This window comes from Schistocerca serialis, chromosome 4, assembly GCF_023864345.2.
Source record: "Schistocerca serialis cubense isolate TAMUIC-IGC-003099 chromosome 4, iqSchSeri2.2, whole genome shotgun sequence".
Lineage (NCBI taxonomy): Eukaryota > Metazoa > Arthropoda > Insecta > Orthoptera > Acrididae > Schistocerca > Schistocerca serialis.
Genome location: NC_064641.1, coordinates 596,400,406 through 596,427,285, shown reverse-complemented (window position 1 = coordinate 596,427,285; position 26,880 = coordinate 596,400,406). Strand labels below are relative to the sequence as shown.

The following is a 26,880-nucleotide window of genomic DNA, read 5'->3' as shown; positions in this document are numbered from 1 at the left end:
CCACTTCAGTTGCCAATAAAAGCACATCACCTTGTGTACATCCCATGACAAATCTGATTTCCTGTGCTTCTGTCCATTTGCATGGAAATAGATGACAAAAAGCACTGATAGATACTATGGGATTCATTATTTTACCTTCAGTAGTGAATGTAAGGAACTGTCAATGTCTCAGCAAACCTTTGTCTGCAAAAATAGTTGATAGACACTTGGCATTTTCAGTCGTATTTAGGTGGTTATTGTAGTCACCTGTAATCCAGCTGGTAATTGTTCAGGTATTGGAGTTGTGGGTATGTTTATATTTTGCACTCTACAACTGTCAGTGGCACCTGCTGTGGGACTTTTGTGGATTAATACCAACAGGTTGTGGTTTGTTCACTGTAGCCTGTGTATTACTTACATGCATATTTTGCAACCTGATACTATTTTCTTCTAAAAGATTGCAGATCCTATCTTTCGCGTACTGTACATTAATGTTTACTTTGTTCATGATTTCATTTTCTTTTTTCTGAATAGCGTTTTCTGCAACTTCTGTGTATAACTTACAATTGGTTACTAACTTCTCTGCAATGGTATTACCCTTATCTAATGTACCTGCTTCAGCTTGACTAATGATGTCACTCACATTTTCATTGATCTTCTCTCTCACCTTCTTAGCACATGCTGAGTCAACTTCTAATGTTGCTACCCTTAATGTGAGCTCTTCTACAGCTAAAGGTACACATTAATAGTCTTTATTTAATTTGTTAATGACGGTGGTTACCTTTTGTACTATCAAAACCAACTAATTTTGTGTAGCTTCAATGTTTGTGTTTGTGTCTGTGATTTTCTTTATCTGTAGCTCTACTAGATCATGGTATCATTAAAAGAATCTACCTTCAATTTTAAGTCCATAATGTTACTGTTAACTTCAGAAAGTGCTTCGCGCTTTACCTGTGTTTTCATATCATTCAGTTTTTTATTGATTTCAGTGTGAAAATTTTTGCTAAATCATAAAATTTCTATGAGACAGTGTCTTGTAAATCCTTAGTTGCACTACTGTGGTTGCAGTCAGCTGTACTTCCCAAGTTAATGTTTGTGTAGTGACCAAGTGGTGTTTGTAATGTGTTGTCAAAATCCATATTGGAATCACTCTCCAATGTTTCATTAATGAGCAGTAACGCACTCTGGGATATGTGTGACATTGTCTCGTCAATTGTAAATGTTGCGTTGTCAAGGTTGTTTTGCTGTGGAGCATCACTATCATTTGTCACTGCTGTGACACTCATCTCTGATCTTCTTAAACTTTCTGCAGCAGGCGTGCATGGCTCCCAAACATCAATTGTTCAATCATGCAATGCTACATCACGTTGGCTGATTGGGTTTTTGCTATCGCCATCAACAATGGGCACATATTTTTTGGTCATGTTATATGAATATGCAAAAAATAGAAATTTCACAAAAATCTTAAAATTTCATATGCTAATTATTACACTTGGCAATTGTAATTTACATTATGTCAAAGCCTGTCTTATGTCAATTATGATGTGCAAATTATTGTGTCACAATTCTTTATGTCTTGCTGAGAATGCACGTGACACTGAAAAATTTCTATAAATTTTTTGCAAATAAAATTCAAGAAAGGGAATAATGAGGAAAAGGTTTCTATCTACTTCAAAAGAGGTGCTACCAATATTAACCATGCAAGCAACTTGCATAGCCACCCTGCCTGTGCTGCGTTGAACAAAAGAGCTTACTATGGAAAATTTTATATACCTGGGTCCAATTCTTATTCCTTTCAAAATTTTTCTCCTCAGTTTTTGTGTTTTTGTAATACTTACTTCCCACCATGATTCATGCAAACAGAAAATACAGACAATTAGTTTTTATGATTCATAACAATGTCACAGAAATTTCTTACTACAACAGTAGTTAATAAACACTACTCACAACTGGTGCTCTGAGGTCCTGGCACATAGGTCGACAGATGTAATCAAAAAAATTAAATTTTACTAAATTTTATTATGGACTATGAGAATGAAGACACATTTTTGTAGAATATGATACGAAGGAATTATTAAAATGTTATGAGTGAAACTCCCGCTAAACCTGCTGGGCAGAACAGGTGATTAGGATTGTGGTAAGGGCCAAATAAGGTAATTTATTGTAATTTAATAACACATTTATGACCAAAGTGGCACATAGCCAAACTTTTACAACAACAAGCTTCCAAAATAAAATTCTTTCATTGCTGAAGGGCTCCAAACAAGAAATCTTAAAAATCAACGAGATAAAAATGCATTTAAAATAGCAAATAAAATAATTAAAATATATTTTTATTACTGCTAGGCTGAAAGCCTCAAGGCAAAGTTGATAGACAAACATAAACAAGTTGCAATTCAAACAGCTGAAGGCCCACAATAAAATTTTGATAATTTTAACATAAATTGCCATAACCTTTCGAAGGCAGAAGGTTGCAATGTTTTGCTTAAAGGGTAATTTTATGAATAAGGTTCCAAGCCGCAATGTTTCAGCTTGAAATGTAATTTTAAGAATAAGCTTCCAAGGCTGAATGCCCACAATTAATTTTCCAAAATTAAAAAAAAATGTAACCATAAGCCTTAAGTTTTAAGTGCAAAATGGACTAAAAGAAAGACAACACAATGGCAATAACCTTTCAGCAAATAACCACTTGCCAGAATTCAAACTTACTTACATAAAAGACAGTAAAACCAATAATTTTTTTTAATCATTTGCTATGATAGATTATAAACAGACAACTTAACACTGGTGAGAAAGACAGTAAAGACAACAGCACTCAGAGGCCTCCAGGGAGTTGGTCTGCCCTCGTTCACTTAGGTGAGGCAGGTGGCCAGCCCAACTACACTTGATCAGTTGGAACCCAACCAAGTGGCAGCCATGGACCGACCAACAAAAGACTTCCTTGCCATCAATCGGTACATGAGAATTCAAACACAAAATGCTACAAGCATGATTATCCACAATCGAATATGTACAGGTATTAAGCTGTCAAAACTGCACACTGTGTTGGACAGCGACAACAGGTGAGGAAAGGACACTGCCTGAAATTACGTTAGTGGCCAGGGCAGGTATCAGAACACTAATGACCACAAGGCAGAAAATTCCACTGGTGCACTTAGATTGTAGTCAATTAATATAGTCTATTCCACCACATGGCAGCTAAATTTTAGCAATAAAAACACACGGTGTCGCTTACAGGAAAGCCTCCAAACAGTGAACCACCAAAATGAACCACACAACAAGAATGGACGTGGCTTGGGTACTTGAAACCACTACTCTGCTTTGACATCCTGGGTTGGTGAACCACAAAGTTCATAGTGATTGGACAACTCCACACATGCTCTGACACTGCTCAGGGACTGCCAGCGGACCCAGCCAACTGCACCACTCGGAGATAACTTCCCTGGTCCACAGCAACTGACCAACTGCCCTCAGAATGCCCACATCTAAAATAGTTGTGTGTAGAAATAACACCATCTTCACACACAACCTGACAAACACTTGCATGATTGCATGAAGACCTGAATGATACCCAACAGTAACTGAGCACACATGAAGACAAATTGGGAGTTAATGCACACACACACACACACACACACACACACACACACACACACACACACACACACACAGCCGACACATTAACGATCTGATAGGACGACCGACCAATGATCCACCAAGACCATGGCCCAGCTCAAGCAAACATGGCAGCAATTATCGGGTGAGCCATGTCAACGCAGACCTCACTGCTGCTCCAACCCAACTGCACCAGTGCAGCATTGCAACTCCCCGACTGGCAGGTCCAGACTATGCTTCAGACGCATTCCAACTGACTGGCAGACCGGCAGACCCGAACTAGCAACCCAAACTCATGACCCAAACTCCCCTTATGACAGACAAGGACCGGGAAGTAATAGCAGTCAAGCAGTCAAGCAAACATACTACGAGAGGGGATGTATCGATATGTGATGCTAGCCCCGGTCAGTAGTAATTTAAATTAACATAGTGAGGTTAAAGTACATTAAAAACAGGGTGTAAAATACATGATGGTGGTAACAAGAGCCACACATGGCTCAATGAGCTTCTTTGTATGTTCTGGTCATTGGACTTCACTTACATTCTAATTGAAGCTGCTGGCGGTGGACTCCGGGAACACCAGTGCTTGTCATAAACAAGAAAATCCTCATTATATGTTCTTCACTTCACTTCAATAAATAAAAATACTTGATACTGTTTTTCAATATATTATTACTCATGCAAACACATGTTACACAGAGCTGGGAATACTTCATATCAAGAAGCACACATCTTCATCGTCCTCCTACCTACAAGAGAGAGTGTAAGAGTAAAAAACAAAAAAACTGTACAGGAAATGAATGTTTTCTGTTCATTTGTCTGTGCCTTACTGTGCATTCATAATTAATGTCTTTGCCAATTCTCTGGTTACTCAGTTTTTTCTTTTTTCTTTTTTAACAAACCTTAATTTTACGGCATCCTGGGGACCTTTCATCATCTACCTACACAACATATAATACACCATTTTATCTCATTTTAATTTCCTGGCAGGAAATTGTTAACTGAGACTTCCCTTTCTTATTTTGAAGAATATGCAGCATATTTTGGTAACAGAAATATTGATACAACAGATTTAGTTAATGAAATTCAAATAGAAATAGATAATAAAGGACACTTATATAGATTCCCATTTGGAGTTTTTTTAGTATGCCTTATGAGATTCTTATCCAAACAATGAAATAGGTTTGAGGATGTTTTTGACAACTTGACTGTAGTTTTAGCTAATTAAAGATGATAAAAAACTACTTAAGGTCAAGTACAGGTGAAGCAGATTGTCAAGTTTAGCTGTCTTGTTAATACAGTGTGACACAGATGCTAAATTTGACTTCAATTACATAAGCAATGAGTTGGATGCCTCAATCTAAGGAAATGGTGATAAAATTATAATAAGTACAGAATGCTTGGAATGGAATCTATTCTCAGTGGTATAGCCCTCTTTTTCTTTCATTTTCTGTTGATTATACATACACAGTTAATAATTTAACAGGTGCAATCAAAATCAGTTCCATATTAAACACCATAAAAAAATCAATGTACAGAAGCTGCTAAAAATAATAAGACATAGATTTGCTTTACTTTCAGTTCTTTTAGAATCTTGTACAATTTGTAATTTATTTACTGCAATGTTACATTTAATTTATTCTGTGAATTATTTTTCAGTTAAATAGTTAATTTAAGCAATGTTTTTCAATAAACTTCACCTTTCTTAAACTTAGCTTATATGGTTCTTCCAGTATTTTCAAAATCCTGAAAACAATTTTTGTAATAGGTGGAAACACCAGTCAAACCCTTGAAGGAGGTGCGAAATTATGACAAACTTTTAAAAATACAAAACTTGAAAAGTTGAAAAGATATACAAAGAGTGATGCAGGGGAATCTGGAGGAGTCAACAGAGATACTGATAAATAAGAGCTAATAAGAATACCAATGGTGTTTTTCTGGCTTCCTCTGATCATTGACTTAGGTGTGACGTGAGTCTGTCAGTGGAACCACAATGTGTTGATTCTCATGTTCAAGAGTAAAATCCTTTAATTTATACTGAGGTTCAGTTCATATTCTAGAATAAAATTAGGTTATTTTAATGCCAGACAAAGTACTACAAGACTGATCGTTATCTATCTTGCCCATAAAAACCTCACATCATCTGAACTGTATATGGTGACTGTGTGATTAAGATGCTAATCATCTATTTGTCAGGGGTGGGATAAATTGTAATATACTACTTGAGATGATAATAGTTAACAATAAACATTTGCTGTCTCCATTTTTCCTGTTTTCTTTCTTCTACCTCTATAATATTACAACAAAAAATGTTTATTTATCCCATTCACACAGTGGATATTAAATAAAAATCTTTCTTTATCTGTTTCTCTACTCTCTAGTGACTAGAAATTTCTTACATAGCACTAGTTTTAGAATTCAGTACTTTTGTCATGTGTTTTATTTATACTCTAATTTCCATAGCTATAAAAATTACACTCCTTTCTCATAAAAGATAAGAAAATCATAATATACACAAAGTAATCACAACGTAAATATTACTTAAAATGTATAAACTTTTACATGTTATTGATATTTTATATGCAGGAATTCTGGTCTCTTGTTTTCAGGTATGGTGCAAGGCCTTTACACATGTTATATCTTCTCGGCAACTTGGCTCTGGTGTACTGATATTGCTAAGTTCTTTCCTTGTTAATGATCAAGTGCGTCATATGGATTCATGTATATTAAGCTTCCTGAATATTGGATTAGCATTTTTCTTCACAGTGAACTATTTTTGTGCTTATGGGATTGTATCACACACTTATAGGCTTCCCCTAAGCTGTTTTCTTGTTAAAGGTAACACATTATTATTAAGTTGTGGTGATAAGAAGTAGCATGCACTTTCTTGTAGATATTCCATCTATCATGTCATTAGCGCAATTTTATACTTTCATACGATACCATTATTAATGTAACAAAATTAATTGTACTCTCAATTATTATACATTTTGTCACTTAACTTGGGAAATTCAAGGCTTCACTTTTACTTCCAAATGATGTTTTCTTTCTTTCAATCTTTAATGAAACATTCAAATGTGTGAAAACATCAGAGCTTCACACACTAATGCTATGGGAATTCACCTTTCAGGAATTTTTGAAGATGTTCATACATTTCAATAGTATATGAACCACAAGACTATTAATTCTCAGGTGGCATATTGATCATGTATGTACTTTGAATTATAGTAATTGTTTTTGTTGCAAAAACCTCAACATTACTGGGAGTTTTTATTCATAAATATAGCAACAAGTTTCCAGAGGTTTTATGTAGACTTTTATTACACAACTGATGTAAATGATAATCTAAGAAGTCTTCAAATCTTACATATTGGGTTTTATTTCTTCAGTTTATGTTTTAGGACATTGTGTAGAGTAAGGAAAACATCACATACTTATTCACATAGATACTGTAATTGGAAAACTACTTGTGCCTGATGACTCAGTAAAAATCAAAACTGGTAGTAACAATAAATATTTACATAGCTGTTGACAGTAGTAAAACACAGTTTTTGATGTATATTTAATAGTATATGAATTTTTTAGACCTTCAGGATTTTCTTCATCTTTGGTTGTCATTAGATACAGTTAAATATAATCACAATTACCTGGTTTTAACAACCAAATAATTTATAGATATCTCATGCATCTTAATAATAATAATAATAATTGCTTCGTTCAGAGCTAAGACATGAACAAAGTTAAAATTCTATAGTCAAATTTTTTGTTTTTTTGTTTTTCTTCAACAATCACATTCACTAACACAGCACAGAATATCATTTAATTACTCCATGTCCTTTCACACAGCATCTGTGGCCCTTGCGGCAAACACTTGTCAGTGTCATTCGATTGCCCTGCTTATTGTTTCCTCAGTACAAGCTTCCAACATGCACACTTACTTTTAAAATATTGGGCGTACAAGACGATGGAAGGCCAAGTGTCTCCAGAATTTTCACCGAAATATCACTACATATTACTCCCCTTAGCTCGAACATGTAGAATTTTATACATATTCATTATATACTTTAATATCTCACATAGCACAAATTTATATTTTAATCATTATACATTATATTTCTTATAGCAATTGTGTACTTAATATCTAGCTCTTCTTTTTTCATTTTGATAACTGTCTAAGCATTTCACCTAATGTTGGAGTTGTACTTTTATATCTAGGAATCAAATGGACAACATTCTTGATTTCCAATCACAAACTCCAGATGTCACAGACAATTGTTTGCTACTTCAATCTAATTCTCTGTACCATTTTTTCTTTAGTACGTAATAGTTTCATTACCTACAGTGGCTTGTAGTCTGGAGGAACTCTGGGCAAATGAAATTGTTCTTTCCAACACCCATAAACATAAAACATAATAATGCTAGTGGAATACAGAATTCAAATTTACCAGAATAATTCCTACAAAATGTGTAACTTCTGCCACGATAGCGTCCTTTTCCCTTTAGGAACAGTACCTATACCACACATATGGGTTGACACTATGAGTGCACTTCCTCCTTCTGTTAATTCCTATTTTCCTATGGTACAAGTCCATCCCCTTATTGGTGCGCCTGTCCACACAGTATAGGTGAGTCTTTCTCAGGTCTGCCTATCTGCCCTTTATATCCAATAGATGTTTGCTGGTTTGCTGCATCCACCCCACGCTTTATCATTCCTGAGTAGGACTCATGGTTCATTTCCCAAGTATACAACATTATGTACACTATAATTAAATATCCTCTGGAAAATAAAATCTATTTCACAGTTAACACTCACTTCCTAACACTTCACTTAATCCCCTAGAGTCCTTCACCACTTTCCCACTTCTAAGCTTCCAGTAGACGCCACATTTATATACACTGTTCGATACATTATACGTTTACTTATGCTATACTTTTCCCACAATCCTACAAATCATCAAAACAATTGTTTGACTGCTATTACTGAATAATTATCACTATTAGTTCCTCCCTGGCTTATGCTGATTAGTTCCTCCTTGGTTTGTGCTCTCCTTAATTACTCACACTTCCTTCTTATGTATCTCTGATGTAGAATTATCTTTGTTTTTATATCTTATGTACATATGTGATATAGAATCATCATTGATCTGTGTGAGATGTAGAACTGTCACAGTAAATGACAATGTGTGTGTACACATTCCTTTACCCCTACGTCCCACAACCCTTGACAGTTCTCCCTTTTGATGTGTAAGATTATTGTTTGCGTAATCGTATTTTTTGTGAAACAAAGATGATGTGACTTACCATACGAAAGCGCTGGCAGGTCGACAGAAACACAAACAGACACACACATACACACAAAATTCTAGCTTTAGCAACCAATGGTTGCTTCGTCAGGAAAGAGGGAAGGAGAGGGAAAGACGAAAGGATGTGGGTTTTAAGGGAGAGGGTAAGGAGTCATTCCAATCCCGGGAGTGGAAAGACTTACCTTAGGTAGGGGGAAAAAAGGACAGGTATACACTCACACACACACACATATCCATCCGCACATACACAGACACACGCAGACATTTGTAAAGGCAAAGAGTTTGGGCAGAGATGTCAGTCAAGGCAGAAGTACAGAGGCAAAGATGTTGTTGAAAGACAGGTGAGGTATGAGCGGCGGAAAATTGAAATTAGTGGAGGTTGAGGCCTGGCGGATAATGAGAAGAGAGGATATACTGAAGGGCAAGTTCCCTCCGGAGTTCTGACAGCTTAGTGTTAGTGGGAAGTATCCAGATAACCTGGACGGTGTAACACTGTGCCAAGATGTGCTGGCCGTGCACCAAGGCATGTTTAGCCACAGGGTGATCCTCATTACCAACAAACACTGTCTGCCTGTGTCCATTCATGCGAATGGACAGTTTGTTGCTGGTCATTCCCACATAGAAAGCATCACAATGTAGGCAGGTCAGTTGGTAAATCACGTGAGGGCTTTCACACCTGGCTCTGCCTTTGATTGTGTACACCTTCTGGGTTACAGGACTGGAGTAGGTGGTGGTGGGAGGGTACATGTGACAGGTTTTACACCGGGGGTGGTTACAAGGGTAGGAGCCAGAGGGAAAGGAAGGTGGTTTGGGGATTTCATAGGGATGAACTAAGAGGTTACGAAGGTTAGGTGGACGGCAGAAAGACACTCTTGGTGGAGTGGGGAGGTTTTCATGAAGGATGGATCTCATTTCAGGGCAGGATTTGAGGAAGTTGTATCCCTGCTGGAGAGCCACATTCAGAGTCTGATCCAGTCCCGGAAAGTATGTCACAAGTGGGGCACTTTTGTGGTTCTTCTGTGGGAGGTTCTGGGTTTGAGGGGATGAGGAAGTGGCTCTGGTTATTTGCTTCTGTACCAGGTCGGGAGGGTAGTTGCGGGATGCGAAAGCTGTTTTCAGGAAAGCTCTCTCTCTCTCTCTCTCTCTCTCTCTCTCTCTCTCTCTCTCTCTCTCTCTCTCTCTATATATATATATATATATATATATATATATATATATATATATATATATATATATATATATATATATATATATATATATGGTTTCTAAGATGTGAAAGAAGATAGCCACAAAGACAGGAAACACTTCCCACCCCCCTTCCCCAGGATCCCTACCTCACTGGTACTTGAGTGAAAAGCCAGAGGAAGTATGGTGTTAATCTTCTCTTACAGAATGGACATTCTCACCTTCACCATTGAGGTCTCTGAAGAAAAATCTTAGCAACACCTATGGAACTGCCAATGGTAAAGAATCAGTCACGCTTGTTTGCGAGGGTCGTTTGGGAGGTGTGGTGTGTGTTCTTTGTTAGACATGTTTGTACTTCCATTACCACCCCCTCCAAAAACTAATATAAGTGCTCCCCTATACATCACATCTCATTAAAAAAATTTTTTTCAATTCTGTGTTATGTATAAAATTATGTATCATATTATCACAATTATATAATGATCCATTAAAATCATATTTTCTATTAATCTAACATTCTCTGCAGTTTATTAATCTGCATCCAGGTTTGCACAGACCAACTGGATAAGAGATTACTTTCAAAGAGTAGCTTAGGCAAAAATAAGACCTAAGTATACATGGATGGCAGGAGAGACTGGCTGGCTAGGCAAAAATAAGACCTAACTGTATGTGAAGAGCATTGGCTGCTGTCAGCATTACAATAGAGACAACCACTGACTAGAGCAAAGCATGAAGGTGACTTAAATACTTATCTGGCATGATCCTCTAACAACCGAGGCTGACTTCTTCCAAATACTTAGAGGGCACACTCCTCCAGAGACTGTGTCAGCTGCTGTCGACATTACAATTGAGACCACCGCTGACTAGAGCGGAGTGTGACTGCGAATTAACAGTCACAATTCTCTGACAACCGAGGATGACTTCTCATAATGGTGGGTGATAGGATAGTATAAGAAGTAGAGTGATAGCATAAGAAGAAGGGAGATAGTGTAAGAAGTTGGGGGAATTCCATGCAGGAAAATTTTATTGCAGAGGAAACACCAAAAACAACTAGTGATCCGTCGGTCATCACTCTGCCCATTAAAACAGAACATTAGTGCCCTGAGAAGTATACAACTTTATATTCTTAACATTGTAGTTTCCTTTTTCTGATCCTGTTATAGGATTTACTAAAAATAAGTGTTTGGGATGTATTACCTCTTGCACTCGGTAGGGTCCTTCATACTTTTGGAAAATTTTATGTGCCTCCTTCTTCAGGGCAGAGCTTTGAGGATGCTGTGACATGAGAACTAGGTCATCGACCTTGTACCAAGGCTCAATAGCCTTCTCATTATGTCTACTCACTCATTGTTGTGCCTTGTCAACTAGATTCTTTGAAACTATTTCCTGTTTAAGTTGGTAATCATCAGTAGGTTGTTCAGGCTAAATGAAACATTTAATGAGAGGTTCCCCTATGAAAGGTTTGCCAATTACTTCTAAATTACTTTAAAATAAGTTCAAAGTCTTTGATCTTTGTTGCCCATAACGTATGATTTTCATGGCAGAAGGTGCAGCATAATTTCCCAATCTCTTTCATTACTCATTCACATGGATTTGACGAGGGTTATAGTTGGATATTAATACTTGACAAATATCCTCCCATGCTAGATATTCTTTAAATTCATTACTGACAATTTGTGGCCCATTATAGCAGAGAAATCGTTTTGGTTTGCCTACCTCGAGAAAGTATTGTTGCAGATTGTGTATCACGGTTGGTGTGTTTATTTCTTAAATAGGATACAACTTAACATACTTTGACCAACACTCTATGACACAATGTATGACACTCCTCCCTTTCCTTTTGGAGTGGTCCAAAGAAATTCACTGTTGTAAGATTATGTAATGTCTTAGGAATGATGGGATACATTTTGTATTTAATACGAGTGTTACTCTCTTTCACCTTCTGACAGATTTCACAAGTCCTAATTAAAGATGCTACCTTATGTCCCAGCATTTTAAAATAATAGAACTTATTCATATGAGGTATACATTTCTTTATCCTGAAATGTCAATATTCAATATGAACATGCCACACAATCTCATCCTCCATTAACTTCAGAATGCATAAACACCAACATTGCGATGTTATACTGTCTCTCCAAAACAAATTATTCCCTATGTTCACTGCACCCCACTCTGAAGATTCTCCTAAAAGGTACCCCACTGCAAATTTAATCTTCTTTTAATCTTCCCAACTCTTGAGCAAGGCTTGATTGAACCTTTCAAAAAATCAGCAGTATGGACTTCCCTGTCATTACTTCACTAGTTAATACTACATTGGGATAATTCACTCTATTATTCACTTTGTTCTGCATAAGTTTGAATTCTTTCCACAGCTCATCTACATTTCTCTTGCTATTACTAAGTTTGGAAGATAAAATTGGAGACACATAGTTCGTATCGATCACGAAAGTTAATATCTGTGAACTCTAAGGGCTCTGTCGACACTCCACCTTAACTTTACTTTAGTCAGTTCTTTGTTATACTTCATTCAGTACGGACACAGTGTCAAATGTAAATATATATGAGCTATGACATATATGGGAATTAAGTTTTCTATGTCCCAATTACCGATCCTGTTCGCATAGTGGTGATCCCGCAGTTCGTTTGTGTTTTGCGTCTTCCGCACCAGGGTTTATGCAACAGGCTACATGCACTATGCAATGACCACGCATAGTGCTGAACCAAGAAATGTGCACAGATCCACAGTCAGTGTCCTATGTAAAATACCAAAAGGCAATAGCAAAGTCAAAATTGCTATATAATGACAATTTAATCATTAACAATTTAATAAGTGAGATAAGGTTGTAGCCTATACCCAATGTTATTCAATCTATATATTGAGCAAGCAGGGAAGGAAATAAAGGAAAAATCTGGAGTAAGAATTAAAATCCATGGATAATAAATAAAAACATGGAGTTTTGCCAATGACATTGTAATTCCGTCAGAGACAGCAAAGGACTTGGAAGGGCAGTTGAATGGAATAGACAGTGTCTTGAAAGGAGAGGAGAATGTAAGATGAACACCAACAAAAACAAAACAAGGATAATGAAGTGAAGTTGAATTAAATCAGGTGATGCTGAGAGAATTAGGTTAGGAAATGAGTAATAGACGAGTTTTGCTATTTGAGCAGCAAAATAACTGATGCTCGTCTAAGTAGAGCAGATATAAAATGCAGACTGGTGATGCAAGGAAAGCATTTCTGAAGATGAGAAATTTGTTAATATTCCATATACATTTAAGTGTCAGGAAGTCTATTCTGAAAGTATTGTATGGAGTGTAGACAAGTATGGAGGTGAAACATGGATGATAAAAAGCTTAGACAAGAAGAGAATTGAAGCTTTTGAAATGTGGTACTACAGAAGAACACCTAAGATTAGATGGGTAGATCACATAATTAATGAGGAGGTACTAAATAGAATTGGGTAGAAGATGAATTTGTGGTGCAACTCAACTAAAAGAAGGGATTGATTGATAGGACATGTTCTGAGGCATCAAGGGATCACAAATGCAGTATTGGAGGGAAGCGTGAAGGGTAAAAGTCATAGAGGGAGACTAGGAGATGAATACAGTAAGCAGATTCAGTAGGATATAGGTTGCAGTAGTTACTTGGAGATGAAGAGGCTTGTACAGAATAGAGCAGCAAGGAGAATTGCACCAAACCAGTCTTTGGTCTGAAAACCACAACAATCAATTACTCAGACAACAAATCAAGAACTACATGAGAAATTGTAAGAAATCAAACTAGTATAATTTGAGTAGAGGAAGAAATAACACTAAAAAACAATTAAACCTACAATATAAAAAAGAAGGAATACATACTATATTCATAACTGTTTATCAGATGTACCCCATTCACTAAAAGTATTGGAACTTGTTTCAGTGCAAATGAACTTACTCTGAATGCAAAGAAAACAAACAGTTTGGTGAAATTATTCTGGAAAAAGACATTAATCTAGAGCTGGTTGACAGACTAATAAAGAGAGTGCAGTTTGCAAGACTTAGGAATGTGCACAGATGAAGCTATGAACTGGAAACACCATGCAAGGATTCCTTGCACATAGAGTTAACACAGCCGGCTTTGCACTGAGAGTTGTCACATATATTTGTACTTTAGAAGGCATCAGAAAGGCATATTTTGAATATTTTCTTTCTATTTACTCATATAGAATAGTATTCTGGGGCAGCTCAATATCTAATGTAAAAGAAATTTTCATCTTACGAAAATGGGTTGTTTGAATAAGTACTCCTAGTCCTACATAAATCATTGCAGATCTCTTTTCAGAAAATTAGGAACACCTACTCTGCCATCACTCTAGATATTTAAATGTGAACTCTTGACAAAAGCAAATCTAAGCAATCTCCTTGTAAATGCTGCCTGTCACAATTATAACACAAGGAACAAGAATGATTCCCACATAAAACAAGTAAAAAAATAACATGAACTCAGAAGCATGTATATGTGTATTAAGCTCTACAAAGCACTACTTCCATACATTAAAGACTCAAAGAGCGATACAAATTTTAAATTAGAACTTAGCAAATTTTAAATGATAATTCTTGCTACTCAGTAAATGAATATCTTTAAGATTAAGAAAATTATTTTATAACCTAACCTACAATATATGTAATGCAGTTGTGTGATCAGTCGAGTGAGAAGTTTCTGTCTTTACATGTTTCAGTTTATACTATACTACTTTACTATCTATATTGCAATTTTTTAAGTATGTAGTTGTTACTTGGAAATAAATTATTATACACCCTTCATATGCAAAGAAATTGTAAATTAATGACATATATTGTAGGCAGTTTCATTTTTTACATTCTATGTTGCTGATTTCTCTGTATTTCTGTGTTTGACAAATCCAGTATTGTTTGTATGATAACATGGAAGCTAAATAAGTAAATAAATTAGAGTAAGGTATGTAAAAATTAATAGTACAACTTTCGTCATGTCATATGTGCTTTGGCTGTATTTCTTGAATGACATTATATGTGGCAAGGTCAGTAGTCTGTTCCCTACATGAATGCACACGTTTCTGGATTTAAAAGCAGTCTGTTCAATTAACATTAATACAGCATTAAGAACATGAACGCAAAAAGCAGCTGATGACTATGACTTGTGGCACACACTACAGATCTACTCAATATCTGTGTGAGCCACTGAAGGCCATTCTCTATGGTCACCATAAATAAAACATCTTTCTTGCAATAAAGACCAATAATTTATTAAAATTAGATTTAGATCACAGTGTTTTCCAAATATGTTAGCAAAAATGATTGTTTAACAATGGACAATTTTTAATGCAGTTTAATAATTGCTTCAGTTTGTTAAAATTTACCTTTTCTAAGTCTACATCCTGAATATATACTTTATAATAGGATACACTCAATGTGATGATTAACAGAATAAATTAATGAGACACACACACATACACACACACACACACACACACACACACACACACACACAGCCACATGATAAGATTCTCAGTGTGTGTTTTACATTACTAATCTTCTAGACTTACACAGTCTTTATGATATCACACAATTTATTGTGCTTCAGTGTCAACAGTCACAGCACACTGTGTAGGTTGAACTGCATGCACAAATCCCATTTCATTTCACCATTCAGGGTTTTTTTTTATTAAAATTTCACAGATTAACCTGCTTTTACCTGAATTGAAATGCACTCGTATATTAGGGTCAGTTCTCGGTGTGTTAGGTCCTTTTTCTTAGACGACTGTTAAACTTTTCAAGCAAGTCACCATTTTCTTTTGTTATAGGGACCAATAAACAATGTCAGTTTCAACAAATATACTTTCCTTGGTGGATTTCTTTTTGTCCATGTTCTTTCTGCTTCACAATTTTGTTGTTCTTAGATGGTTAACATAATTCAGACAACCAATTTTAACAAAGTTTGTTTTATTTTCACTTGAATATTAAAAGATGTCATTAACAAAATCTTTCCAGATCTGGAAGCTCTCTTTGGATTGATGCCTGAGGTACTCCTTCGTTTGCCAGTACCAGAGATATGGATACTATTGTTCTTTGTTCCTGTCTGCATAGTTTGTTTTCTGCAAACGGTAAGTTTCTGATATCGTAACCAATATTACTATAAACCATACTGAAACAGTTGTTAAGTCTTTAGAACCAAGAATGTCTTTACTCAGAAATTAACTAAGGGCAAAAATATAATTTTTTTGAATGTAAACTGCTAGTTTATGTATGGAGAGGAGAAATATAGGGAACATGAAAATATACTGATGCAAGCTGTGGGTGAGCTGGCCGCGGTGGTCTAGCGGTTCTAGGCGCGCAGTCCGGAACCGCGTGACTGCTGCGGTCGCATGTTCGAATCCTGCCTCGGGCACGGATGTGTGTGATGTCCTTAGGTTAGTTAGGTTTAAGTAGTTCTAAGTTCTAGGGGACTGATGACCACAGTAGTTAAGTCCCATAGTGCTCAGAGCCATTTGAGCCAAGCTGTGGGTGTACCAGCTTTGAAAAGGAATGGATAACTGAAAAATCACTATCTATCATTTCTTTTTGAATTTACTGGTAGCCATTCTTATAACCATTATATCGAGAGGGGAGGCATGGAGGTTGTTGTTTCATACCCTGTTTGTGAAATAATTACAAACAGTCAATGAGAGAAAGAAAATTGTTACATACAGTTTTTGATCAGTAGACCATTAATATTACATTGGCAGTTGAGTCAAATGAAAATTCACTTGACGTAACTAATAATTTATGAGAAAGGTGAATGATGCAAAAGATTTGGCAGATATGAAATTAAGATATGCACTCTGCTAGCAATGGAAACTGCTTCTCCATTACATTTCTAACATTATCAGAAAGGTTGACATTATACAAAGAAGTGCCATAGAAATTGGTACAGGCATGCATATTCAAATACAGAGATATGTAAACAAGCACAATACGATGCTGTGGTCAGCAGCACCTATATAAGACAACAAGTGTCGGGCACAGTTGTTAGATCAGTTACTACTGCTACAAAGCAGGTAGCCAACATTTAAGTGAGTTTGAATGTAGCGTTATAGGTGGCACACAAGCAATGGGACGCAGCATCTCTGAAGTACCTCTGATGTAGGAATTTTCAGATACAACCATTTCATGAGTGTATTGTGAATTTCAGGAATCTGGTAAAACATCAAATCTCCAACCTCACTGTGGCCACAAAAAGATCCTTCAAGAATGGGACGAATGACGACTGAAGAGAATCATTCAGTGTGAGAGAAGTGCTACCCTTCCACAAACTGCAGCAGATTTCAATGCTGGGCCATCAACAGGCATGTGAAACATTGTATGAAACATAATCAATATGGGGTTTTGGAGCCGTGGGCCCACTTGTCTACCCATGATGACTGCATGACTTAAAGCTTTACACCTTGCCTGGGCCCGCCAACACCAACACTGGACTGTTGATGAGTATAAACATACTGCCTGGTCAGATGAATCTCGTTTCAAATTTTATTGAGTCAATGGACATGTATGGTTATGGAGACTCTTCAAGCTGCTGGAGGTTCTGTAATGATACGCGGTGTGTGCAGTTGGAATGATGTCTTGATATGACTCTGACAGGTGATTTGTACGTAAGCATCCTGTCCGATCACCTGCATCCATTCGTGTCCATTGTCAATTCCTATGGACTTGGGCAAGTCCAGCAGGACAATGCGACACCCCACACATCAATAATTGCTACAGAGTAGCACCAGGAACACTCTTGTGAGTTTAGATACTTTCACTGGCCACCAAATTCCTCAGATATGAAGATTATTGAGTATATCTGGGATGTCTTGCAACGTGCTGTTCAGAAGAGCTCTCCACCCCCCTTGTACTCTTACAGATTTATGGAACAGCACTGCAGGATTCATGGTGTCAGTTCTCTACAACACTACTTCAGACATTAGTCGAGTCCATGCTGTGTTCTGCTGTGGCACTTCTGTGTGCTCACAGGGAGCCCTACACATTATTTGGTAGGTTTACCAGTTTCTTTGGCTCTTCAGTGTGTAAAGATTGCAACAAATTTAGTGTAAGAAGATGATTTTATACTTCTCTCTATAATAGTTCCTGATATGAGTCTCTTTTACACCTCTGTATAATAGTGCCTGATATGAGGCTCTTTTATTCATTGTCCAAAGATGCAAAATTTATAGTAACAAAACTTGACTTCAGCCAAAATATTTCCTGGCTTGTGGAAGATTTACGGTTTCACAGTTCTGATTCTTGTTAGCATGCCAACTCTTCAGAAAGAAAATTATTTTCTTATTATAGAGAGTGTCTTTAAAATTGCCACTTTGTAATGTCAACCACAATTCACAGAGTATCCATATAAACACAAGACATATACTTTTCACACACATGTTACTAAATACTGTTTGAGACAAGAAAAGACACTTTTATGTAGCTGTTGCCTAGTAACAACAGTATACAGACTGCTGACAGTGGCATGCACAGTAGGTATTCATTTCTTGTTTTTCAGCAGTGAATAATTTAAGCAACACTATTTTGCTTCAAGTTTACAAAAATGTAAGGATATAGTAAGTAACACGGTTAGCTTTAAATGACAGAAAGGTATAATTTTTAAGATTTCTAAATAATCCACCATGTTCTAAGACAATGAATATTTGGCTTTTCCTACCTTTTGATTGTATTCATGAAAAGTTTGGAGCCCTATTTTTCTTTTGTTGAATTTTTATGTTGTTCATAAATTTCAACAGCTTCTAAACTTTTCATGCTACTTAAGGCCATAGAAGCATGTTTTTTCCAGATGTTCTTCTGACCAAAAAGCTGCTCAAGCTAGCTGGTGTCCAAAGTTTTTGTTACCCATACCTGTTACATTCTCATGGAGCTATTTCCATAGAAATGTTCATCTCCTAACACATTATCTTTTAAAAAATTGTGATGCAACTAATTTTTTTTAAAATTTTCTTCCTGTCTTCCACTCATGCAGGGGTTGCATATCCAAAAATAGTAAAGCACTTTTTTTTCTTAATTTCTAACAAAGGAGCCACATACAAATTTTGTCTAGATTTACCCTTGAAATTTCTTTCAAAATGAAATAATTTCTTAAAATGTTTCATCTTCTATTTCACTCACTTAGGGTTTGAATTTCCAAAACCTTCAAAACACAATTTTTTTCGTTCTAACTGAGAACACAAATTCCAGTTTCCATAGATTTAATTTTAAAAATGTTTCAGCAATTCTTTAATAACAATTTATTTTTAAAAAAAAAACTTTCACTGAATATTTTACTCTCTTAGTGGCTGAGTTTGCAAAAATGTTGAAGCACATATTTTTTTGATTATGTAGGCTCTCCCAGCATAGTAACATAATATCTTTCTTGCATCTGCCATCATATTATGACGTCAAGATAACTTCATGATCTGGCTGCAGACCCAAGAAGAATATTATCACATACTTTATTTTTTTTTATTTCTGACTGAGAAACCAAATAACAGATTTTTTAGTTCTAGCCTCAAAATTGCCTTAATACTGACAGATTGTCAAAAGGCCCTTCATTCCCTATTTCACTCCCTCAGAAGTGGAATTTTGAATATTCAATTCTTAAATGACTTAAATGATGCCTACAGTATAAGATCCACAGCTTCCCCAAATTTCAAGTTTCTATCCTTAATGGTTTGGTCCGGAAAGTGATGAGTCAGTGAATTGATCTGGCCATATTTTATCCCCTTAAGGTTTGAATTTCCAAAAACAGTGAAACATAATTTTTTAAAAAAACTAAGAAGCCAAATGCAATTTTTCATAGATTTAGTGTTAAAAATGCTTTCTTAAGGAAATATTTTCAGAAAACATTTCATCACCTATATCTTCCCTTGAGGGACTGAGTTACAGTAAACACTGAAACATGTGTTTTATTATTTTTCTTTTTTTTTAATTTAATTTAATTTTTATTTTTTCAAAATTGTTGCTGAGAAGTCAAAAACCAGTTCTTAAAGATGTAGCTTTGAACTACGTTGGCAGTTCTTTAGTAATAGTTTATTTTAAATAAAAATTCACTCACTATTGCACCCCCATACAAGATAATTTCCAAGAATGCTGAAGCACATTTTCCTTGTTTGTTACTGGGAAACCAAATTCCAATTTTGGTAGGTCTAGCTACAAAATTGGCTTCATAGTGACATGTTTTCAAAGAAAGTTTCATCCCCTGTTTCACTTCCTTAGTTATGGAATATCAAAAGATCTCTTCTTCAATGATGCCTATAGTATAAGATCAGCACTCTCCCCAAATATCAAGTTTCTTCCCTTAGAGGTTTTTGCTGCATGATAATGAGTCAGTCAGTCAGTCAGGACACTGCCTTTTATTTATCTAGATTTAGCCTTTGCTGTATACAATAACAATTTCCACTAAGTTGAGGAGGAATTACGTAATGATCTGTTTGCAATGACCTGAAGTATGCAGCATTTATGGTAACTCATGTAAAGCGTACCAACTTTAAAAGATAGAAAATGCATCAATATATAACTTAAATATCTTGAAAACATTACTTACAAGTATGTGGTATCACAAATTTTGCTTAGCTCCAGAAGTTACCATAAATCATGGTTTGTTATGATACACCACACGCACAATGACAGGTGTAGAATATGCATGAGATTGTGATGTTCTATTTACTTATGCTTCTGTAAAAATAAATCATCACATAGTTTGGAAACTTTGTATTTTTATATTTTCTAGGGTCAAACCGCTTTTTATAAATATGCAAAGTTATAGAAGACTAACCACGATCTGAAATATCATAGAATTTAGTGTTTGGATATAAATGACATTAAACAATTTTTTACAATTTACAATATGTTGAATGCTTACAAAACAGGGAGAGGCTCTCATACTACCACAAATGCACTGTATGATAGAAGAAAAACTAAATGAACCCTGTGAATATTTTGTCAATAAAGTATGTCATTATGAGGGCTACAACTATTGATCAATACAAATAAAACAGTTTCTTTGTCAGTCACTTATTCATTTTGCTGCTTGTAATGGGACACTCTCCTCTAGCATTTCTTTTCCTCAACAGAAGTATTCAACACCAAAAATATATTTTTCGAATTTTGAATAGGTTAATATTATCTCAGCTGTTTTTCTAAAGGAATTTCATGAGATTTTGTACATGATGTGTTACAATTCATTCTAAAATCCGTAAAAAGAAGTTACGCTATTTTGATTGTTACACTCAATATGTGTAAGTGTTGAATATACAGTTAAATTAATTTTCTTTTAGAAACATCTGAAATTATGAAATATTTGGCACACTTAAATTTCTATTATTAATTACACAATCTAACAATTATTATTATGTTTATTTCTGGATTCATTTATAAAATAATAATATAAATTAATAGAAAGTCATTTGTAAACCCTTTGGAATATTGTTAGTACTGCAGCTCGAAGTAGTAGAGGACAGGCCTCTAATGTGATCAGGCATGTTTTGATTTTTTGGAAGAACAATGTAGCTTTTGGCTCTGTTGAAGTAGAAATTGTAAAGACAGTGTCTGCCTGCATAGCTAGATGAAAGTGTCCTTGCCTGCAATGCAGCGGGCCCAGGTTTGAATCCCAACCAGGTTGGAGATTTTGTCCACTCATGGACTGAGTGTTGTGTTGTCCTCATCGTCATTTCATCCTCATCACTGGCACGTGAGTCACCCAAAGTGGCATTGAATCGCACTTGGCGGCTGAACTTCCCCAAATGGGGCCTCCCAGCCAGCAATGCCATACAATTATTTCAATTTTTGTAAAAACAGTGTGATATAGAAAAATGTGAGAGAGTAAAACTAAAATGTTGTTGTTGTGGTCTTCAGTCCTGAGACTGGTTTGATGCAGCTCTCCATTCTACTTTATCTTATGCAAGTTTCTTCATCTCCCAGTACTTACTGCAACCTACGTCCTTCTGAATCTGCTAGTGTATTCATCTCTTGGTCTCCCTCTATGATTTTTACCCTCCACACTGCCCTCCAATGCTGAATTTGTGATCCCTTGATGCCTCAGAACATGTCCTACCAACTGGTCCATTCTTCTTGTCAAGTTGTGCCACAAACTCCTCTTCCCCCCCCCCCCCCCCCCCCCCAATTCTATTCAATAACTCCTCATTAGTTATGTGATCTACCCATCTAATCTTCAGCATTCTTCTGTAGCACCACATTTCGAAAGCTTCTATTCTCTTCTTGTCCAAACTATTTATCATCCATGTTTCACTTCCATACATGGCTACACTCCATACAAATACTTTCAGAAAAGACTTCCTGACACTTAAATCTATACTTGATGTTAACAAATTTCTCTTCTTCAGAAACACTTTTCTTGCCAATGCCAGTCTACATTTTATATCCTCTCTACTTTGACCATCATCAGTTATTTTGCTCCCCAAATAGCAAAACTCCTTTACTACTTTAAGTGTCTCATATCCTAATCTAACTCCCTCAGCATCACCCCACTAAATTCGACTACATTCCATTATCCTCGTTTTGCTTTTGTTGATATTCATCTTATATCCTCCTTTCAAGACACTGTCCATTCCATTCAACTGCTCTTCCTAGTCCTTTGCTGTCTCTGACAGAATTACAATCTCATCGCCGAACCTCAAAGTTTTTATTTCTTCTCCATGGACTTTAATACCTACTACGAATTTTTCTTTTGTTTCCTTTACTGCTTGCTCAATATACAGATTGAATAACATCGGGGACAGGCTACAACCCTGTCTCACTCCCTTCCCAACTGCTGCTTCCCTTGCATGTCCATCGACTCTTATAACAGCCATCTGCTTTCTGTACAAATTGTAATTAGCCTTTCGCTCCCTGTATTTTACCCCTGCCACATTTAGAATTTGAAAGAGAGTATTCCAGTCAACATTGTCAAAAGCTTCTCTAAATCTACAAATGCTAGAAATGTAGGTTTGCCTTTCCTTAATATTTCTTCTAAGATAAGTCGTAAGGTCAGTATTGCCTCACGTGTTCCAATATTTCTACGAAATCCAAACTGATCTCCAAGGTTGGCTTCTACCAGTTTTTCCATTCACCTGTAAAGAATTCTTGTTAGTATTTTGTTGCTGTGACTTATTAAACTCATAGTTCGGTAATTTTCACATCTGTCAACACCTGCTTTCTTGCTCACCAGATGGTTGAGTTTTGTTAGGAATGGCTCTCCAATGGCCGTCAATAGTTCTAATGGACTGTTGTCTACTCCCGGGGCCTTGTTTCAACTCAGGTCTTTCAGTGCTCTGTCAAACTCTTCACACAGTATCATATCTCCCACTTCATCTTCATCTACATCCTCTTCCATTTCCATAATATTGTCCTCAAGTACATCACCCTTGTATAGACCCTCTATATACTCCTTCCACCTTTCTGCTTTCCCCTCTTTGCTTAGTACTGAGTATCCATCTGAGCTCTTCATATTCATACAAGGGGCTCTCTTTTCTCCAAAGGTCTCTTTAATTTTCCTGTAGGAAGTATCTATCTTACCCCCTAGTGAGATAAGCCTCTACATCCTTACATTTGACCTCTAGCGATCCCTGCTTAGCCATTTTGCACTTTGTGTCGATCTCATGTTTGAGACGTTTGTATTCCTTTTTGCCTGCTTCACTTACTGCATTTTTATATTTTTTCCTTTCATAAATTAAAATCAATATTTCTTCTGTTACCAAAGGATTTCTACTAGCCCTCGTCTTTTTACCTACTTGATCCTCTGCTGCCTTCACTACTTCATCCCTCAGAGCTACCCATTCTTCTTCTACTGTATTTCTTTGTGACAATTGTTCCCTTATGCTCTCCCTGAAACTCTCTACAACCTCTTGTTTAATCAGTTTGTCCAGATCCCATCTCCTTAAAATCCTACCTTTTTGCAGTTTCTTCAGTTTTAATCTACAGCTCATAACCAATAGATTGTGCTCAGAGTCCACATCTGCCCCTGGAAATGTCATACAATTTAATACCTGGTTCCTAAATCTCTGTCTTACCATTATATAACCTATCTGATACCTTCTAGTATTTCCAAGATTCTTCCATGTATACAACCTTCTTTTATGATTCTTGAACCAAGTGTTAACTATGATTAAGTTATGCTCTGTGCAAAATTCTACCAGATGGCTTCCTCTTTCATTTTTTTCCCCCAATCCATATTCATCTACTACGTTTCCTTCTCTCCCTTTTCCTACTCTCGAATTCCAGTCACCCATGACTATTAAATTTTTGTCTCCCTTCACTTCATGAATAATTTCTTTTATCTCATCATACATTTCATCAATTTCTTCATCATCTGCAGAGCTAGTTGGCATATAAACTTGTACTATTGTAGTAGGTGTGGGCTTTGTGTCTATCTTGGTCACAATAATGCGTTCACTATGCTGTTTGTAGTAGCTTACCCGCACTCCTGTTTTTTTAATCATTATTAAACCTACACCTGCATTACCCCTATTTGATTTTGTATTTATAACCCTGTATTCACCTGACCAAAAGTCTTGTTCCTCCTGCCACTGAACTTCACTAATTCCCACTATATCTAACTTTAACCAATCCATTTTCCTTTTTAAGTTTTCTAACCTACCCGCCCAATTAAGGGATCTGACATTCCACGCTCCGATCCTTGGAACGCCAGTTTCCTTTCTCCTGATAACGATGTCCTCCTGAGTAGTCCCCACTCAGAGATCCGAATGGGGGACTATTTTACCTCCAGAATATTTTACCCAACAGGATGCCATCATCATTTAATCATACAGTAAAGCTGCATGCCCTCGGGAAAAATTACGGCTGTAGTTTCCCCTTGCTTTCAGCCGTTCACAGTACCAATACAGCAAGGCTGTTTTGGTTAGTGTTACAAGGCCAGATCAGTCAATCATCCAGACTGTTGCCCCTGCAACTACTGAAAAGGCTGCTGCCCGTCTTCAGGAACCACATGTTTGTCTGCCCTGTCAACAGGTACCCCTCCATTGTGGTTGCACCTTCGGTACGGCCATCTGTATTTCTGTGGCACGCAAGCCTCCACACCAACGGCAAGGTCCATGGTTCATGGGGGGGAAATGAAAACTAAAATTACAGCTCAGGCAATTCTTCAGAACTTACTAGTTGAGAATCTATATAACGTCAAAAATTCAGCTTCAAGAATCAGCCCCTAGATGTGTAGAACTGGAGCCAACTGTGAGAAAGAAGATAAGTAAAATGTTTATTGTAAATCTCACTCCTCTTGAAGCTTATTAAAAGGGTTAACTATAGGAGGACAGTGACAATCAACAACTGATGTGAGGGAGGTTAGATTACATGTGGTGGCATTGTCCAGGATCATTTGACTGATTATGATGTTTTGTCTGTTGCAGGAGAAGGGAGAGTGATTTGTGTCATTTGTAGTTCATGTACGAATGGATTTCTGATCACTCAAAAGAAGAAGACTGAAAGCTGCCCGACAAAGTTGTATCAACAGTGACAATGTACTACCAACACTGACAGACCAGATTGAATAAAAGAGTCCTTTACAGCTACAACCAGGGACATCAAAAAGGAAAGATAAGTGCAAACTATTTACGAATTTAATTTGTATGTGGACTCATGTGCTTGTTAACAAAATGAGTAGAGACAGGGGCAGACATGAAGAAGAAGTGAAAGCTGTGGCACCCAGTCAGGACATGTTTGAGCTGAGTGAAATCATAGTCAGCAAAGAAACAGCAAAAACTGGTATTTTGCAGTTCATTTAGGCAAAATTAGAGGATATGAAGACAGCATTGTCCAGGATCATTTGACTGATTATGATGTTTTGTCTGTTGCAGGAGAAGGGAGAGTGATTTGTGTCATTTGTAGTTCATGTACGAATGGATTTCTGATCACTCAAAAGAAGAAGACTGAAAGCTGCCCGACAAAGTTGTATCAACAGTGACAATGTACTACCAACACTGACAGACCAGATTGAATAAAAGAGTCCTTTACAGCTACAACCAGGGACATCAAAAAGGAAAGATAAGTGCAAACTATTTACGAATTTAATTTGTATGTGGACTCATGTGCTTGTTAACAAAATGAGTAGAGACAGGGGCAGACATGAAGAAGAAGTGAAAGCTGTGGCACCCAGTCAGGACATGTTTGAGCTGAGTGAAATCATAGTCAGCAAAGAAACAGCAAAAACTGGTATTTTGCAGTTCATTTAGGCAAAATTAGAGGATATGAAGACAGTTAACAATAGCAAACTTAGTGCTGTTAATAATCAGTTAACTGGAATAAGAACAGACAATGATAGAAAATTTACTTCACTACAAGGACAGTTAAAAGACCTGAAAACTGAAAACAATAGTAAAATGGATAGGGTACAATACGAAATAGACCAATTTAGTAATCAGTTTCAAAGCTAAAAAATGGGTTGTCAGAGGTGTTAAAAAGTGTGAATGAAAAGGTTGATGTCTTAGAAAATAAATTTATTGTTTTGAAAAATGAGCTAGTAAGTGAATTGGCAAGTCAATCAAAGGATGTTAATGATGTCAGTGTTGAACAGAAGACTGTAGCAGAAAAAATGGAACAAAACATCACCAGTTTAAACCAAAAAATTTTAAATGTTGAAACCAATATATAAACTAATGTAAATGTTTTAGATCAACAAATTTCAGCACTTCAGGAAAATTGCATTCACAAAAATTTGTATTCAAACAATGGTACTGCATGGTTCAACATTCCTATCAAAAGTTTTCCGTCAGACAATTAACATCCAGAGGATTTTCTGTACCACTGTAGAGATAGTTTTGTG

At 36.4% G+C, this 26,880-nt stretch overlaps 1 protein-coding gene across 3 annotated transcripts; it reads left to right on the top strand.

Annotated features, from left to right (window-relative positions):
• The first annotated feature begins 585 nt into the window (after positions 1 to 585).
• On the top strand, positions 586 to 26,880 carry LOC126475357 (uncharacterized). Of its 3 annotated transcripts, XM_050103171.1 has the most exons (4): positions 586 to 714; positions 6,204 to 6,432; positions 16,095 to 16,207; positions 25,916 to 26,880. In XM_050103171.1, exons 2-4 carry the CDS (start codon positions 6,306 to 6,308, stop codon positions 25,928 to 25,930), a joined length of 255 nt encoding a protein of 84 aa, XP_049959128.1. In that variant the 5' UTR covers positions 586 to 714; positions 6,204 to 6,305; the 3' UTR covers positions 25,931 to 26,880. The 3 variants fall into 3 exon arrangements, 1 of the variants encoding a protein (XP_049959128.1); XR_007586711.1 differs by lacking the exons at positions 586 to 714; positions 6,204 to 6,432 and adding an exon at positions 10,719 to 11,014; XR_007586710.1 differs by lacking the exons at positions 586 to 714; positions 6,204 to 6,432; positions 25,916 to 26,880 and adding exons at positions 10,719 to 11,014; positions 25,469 to 25,848.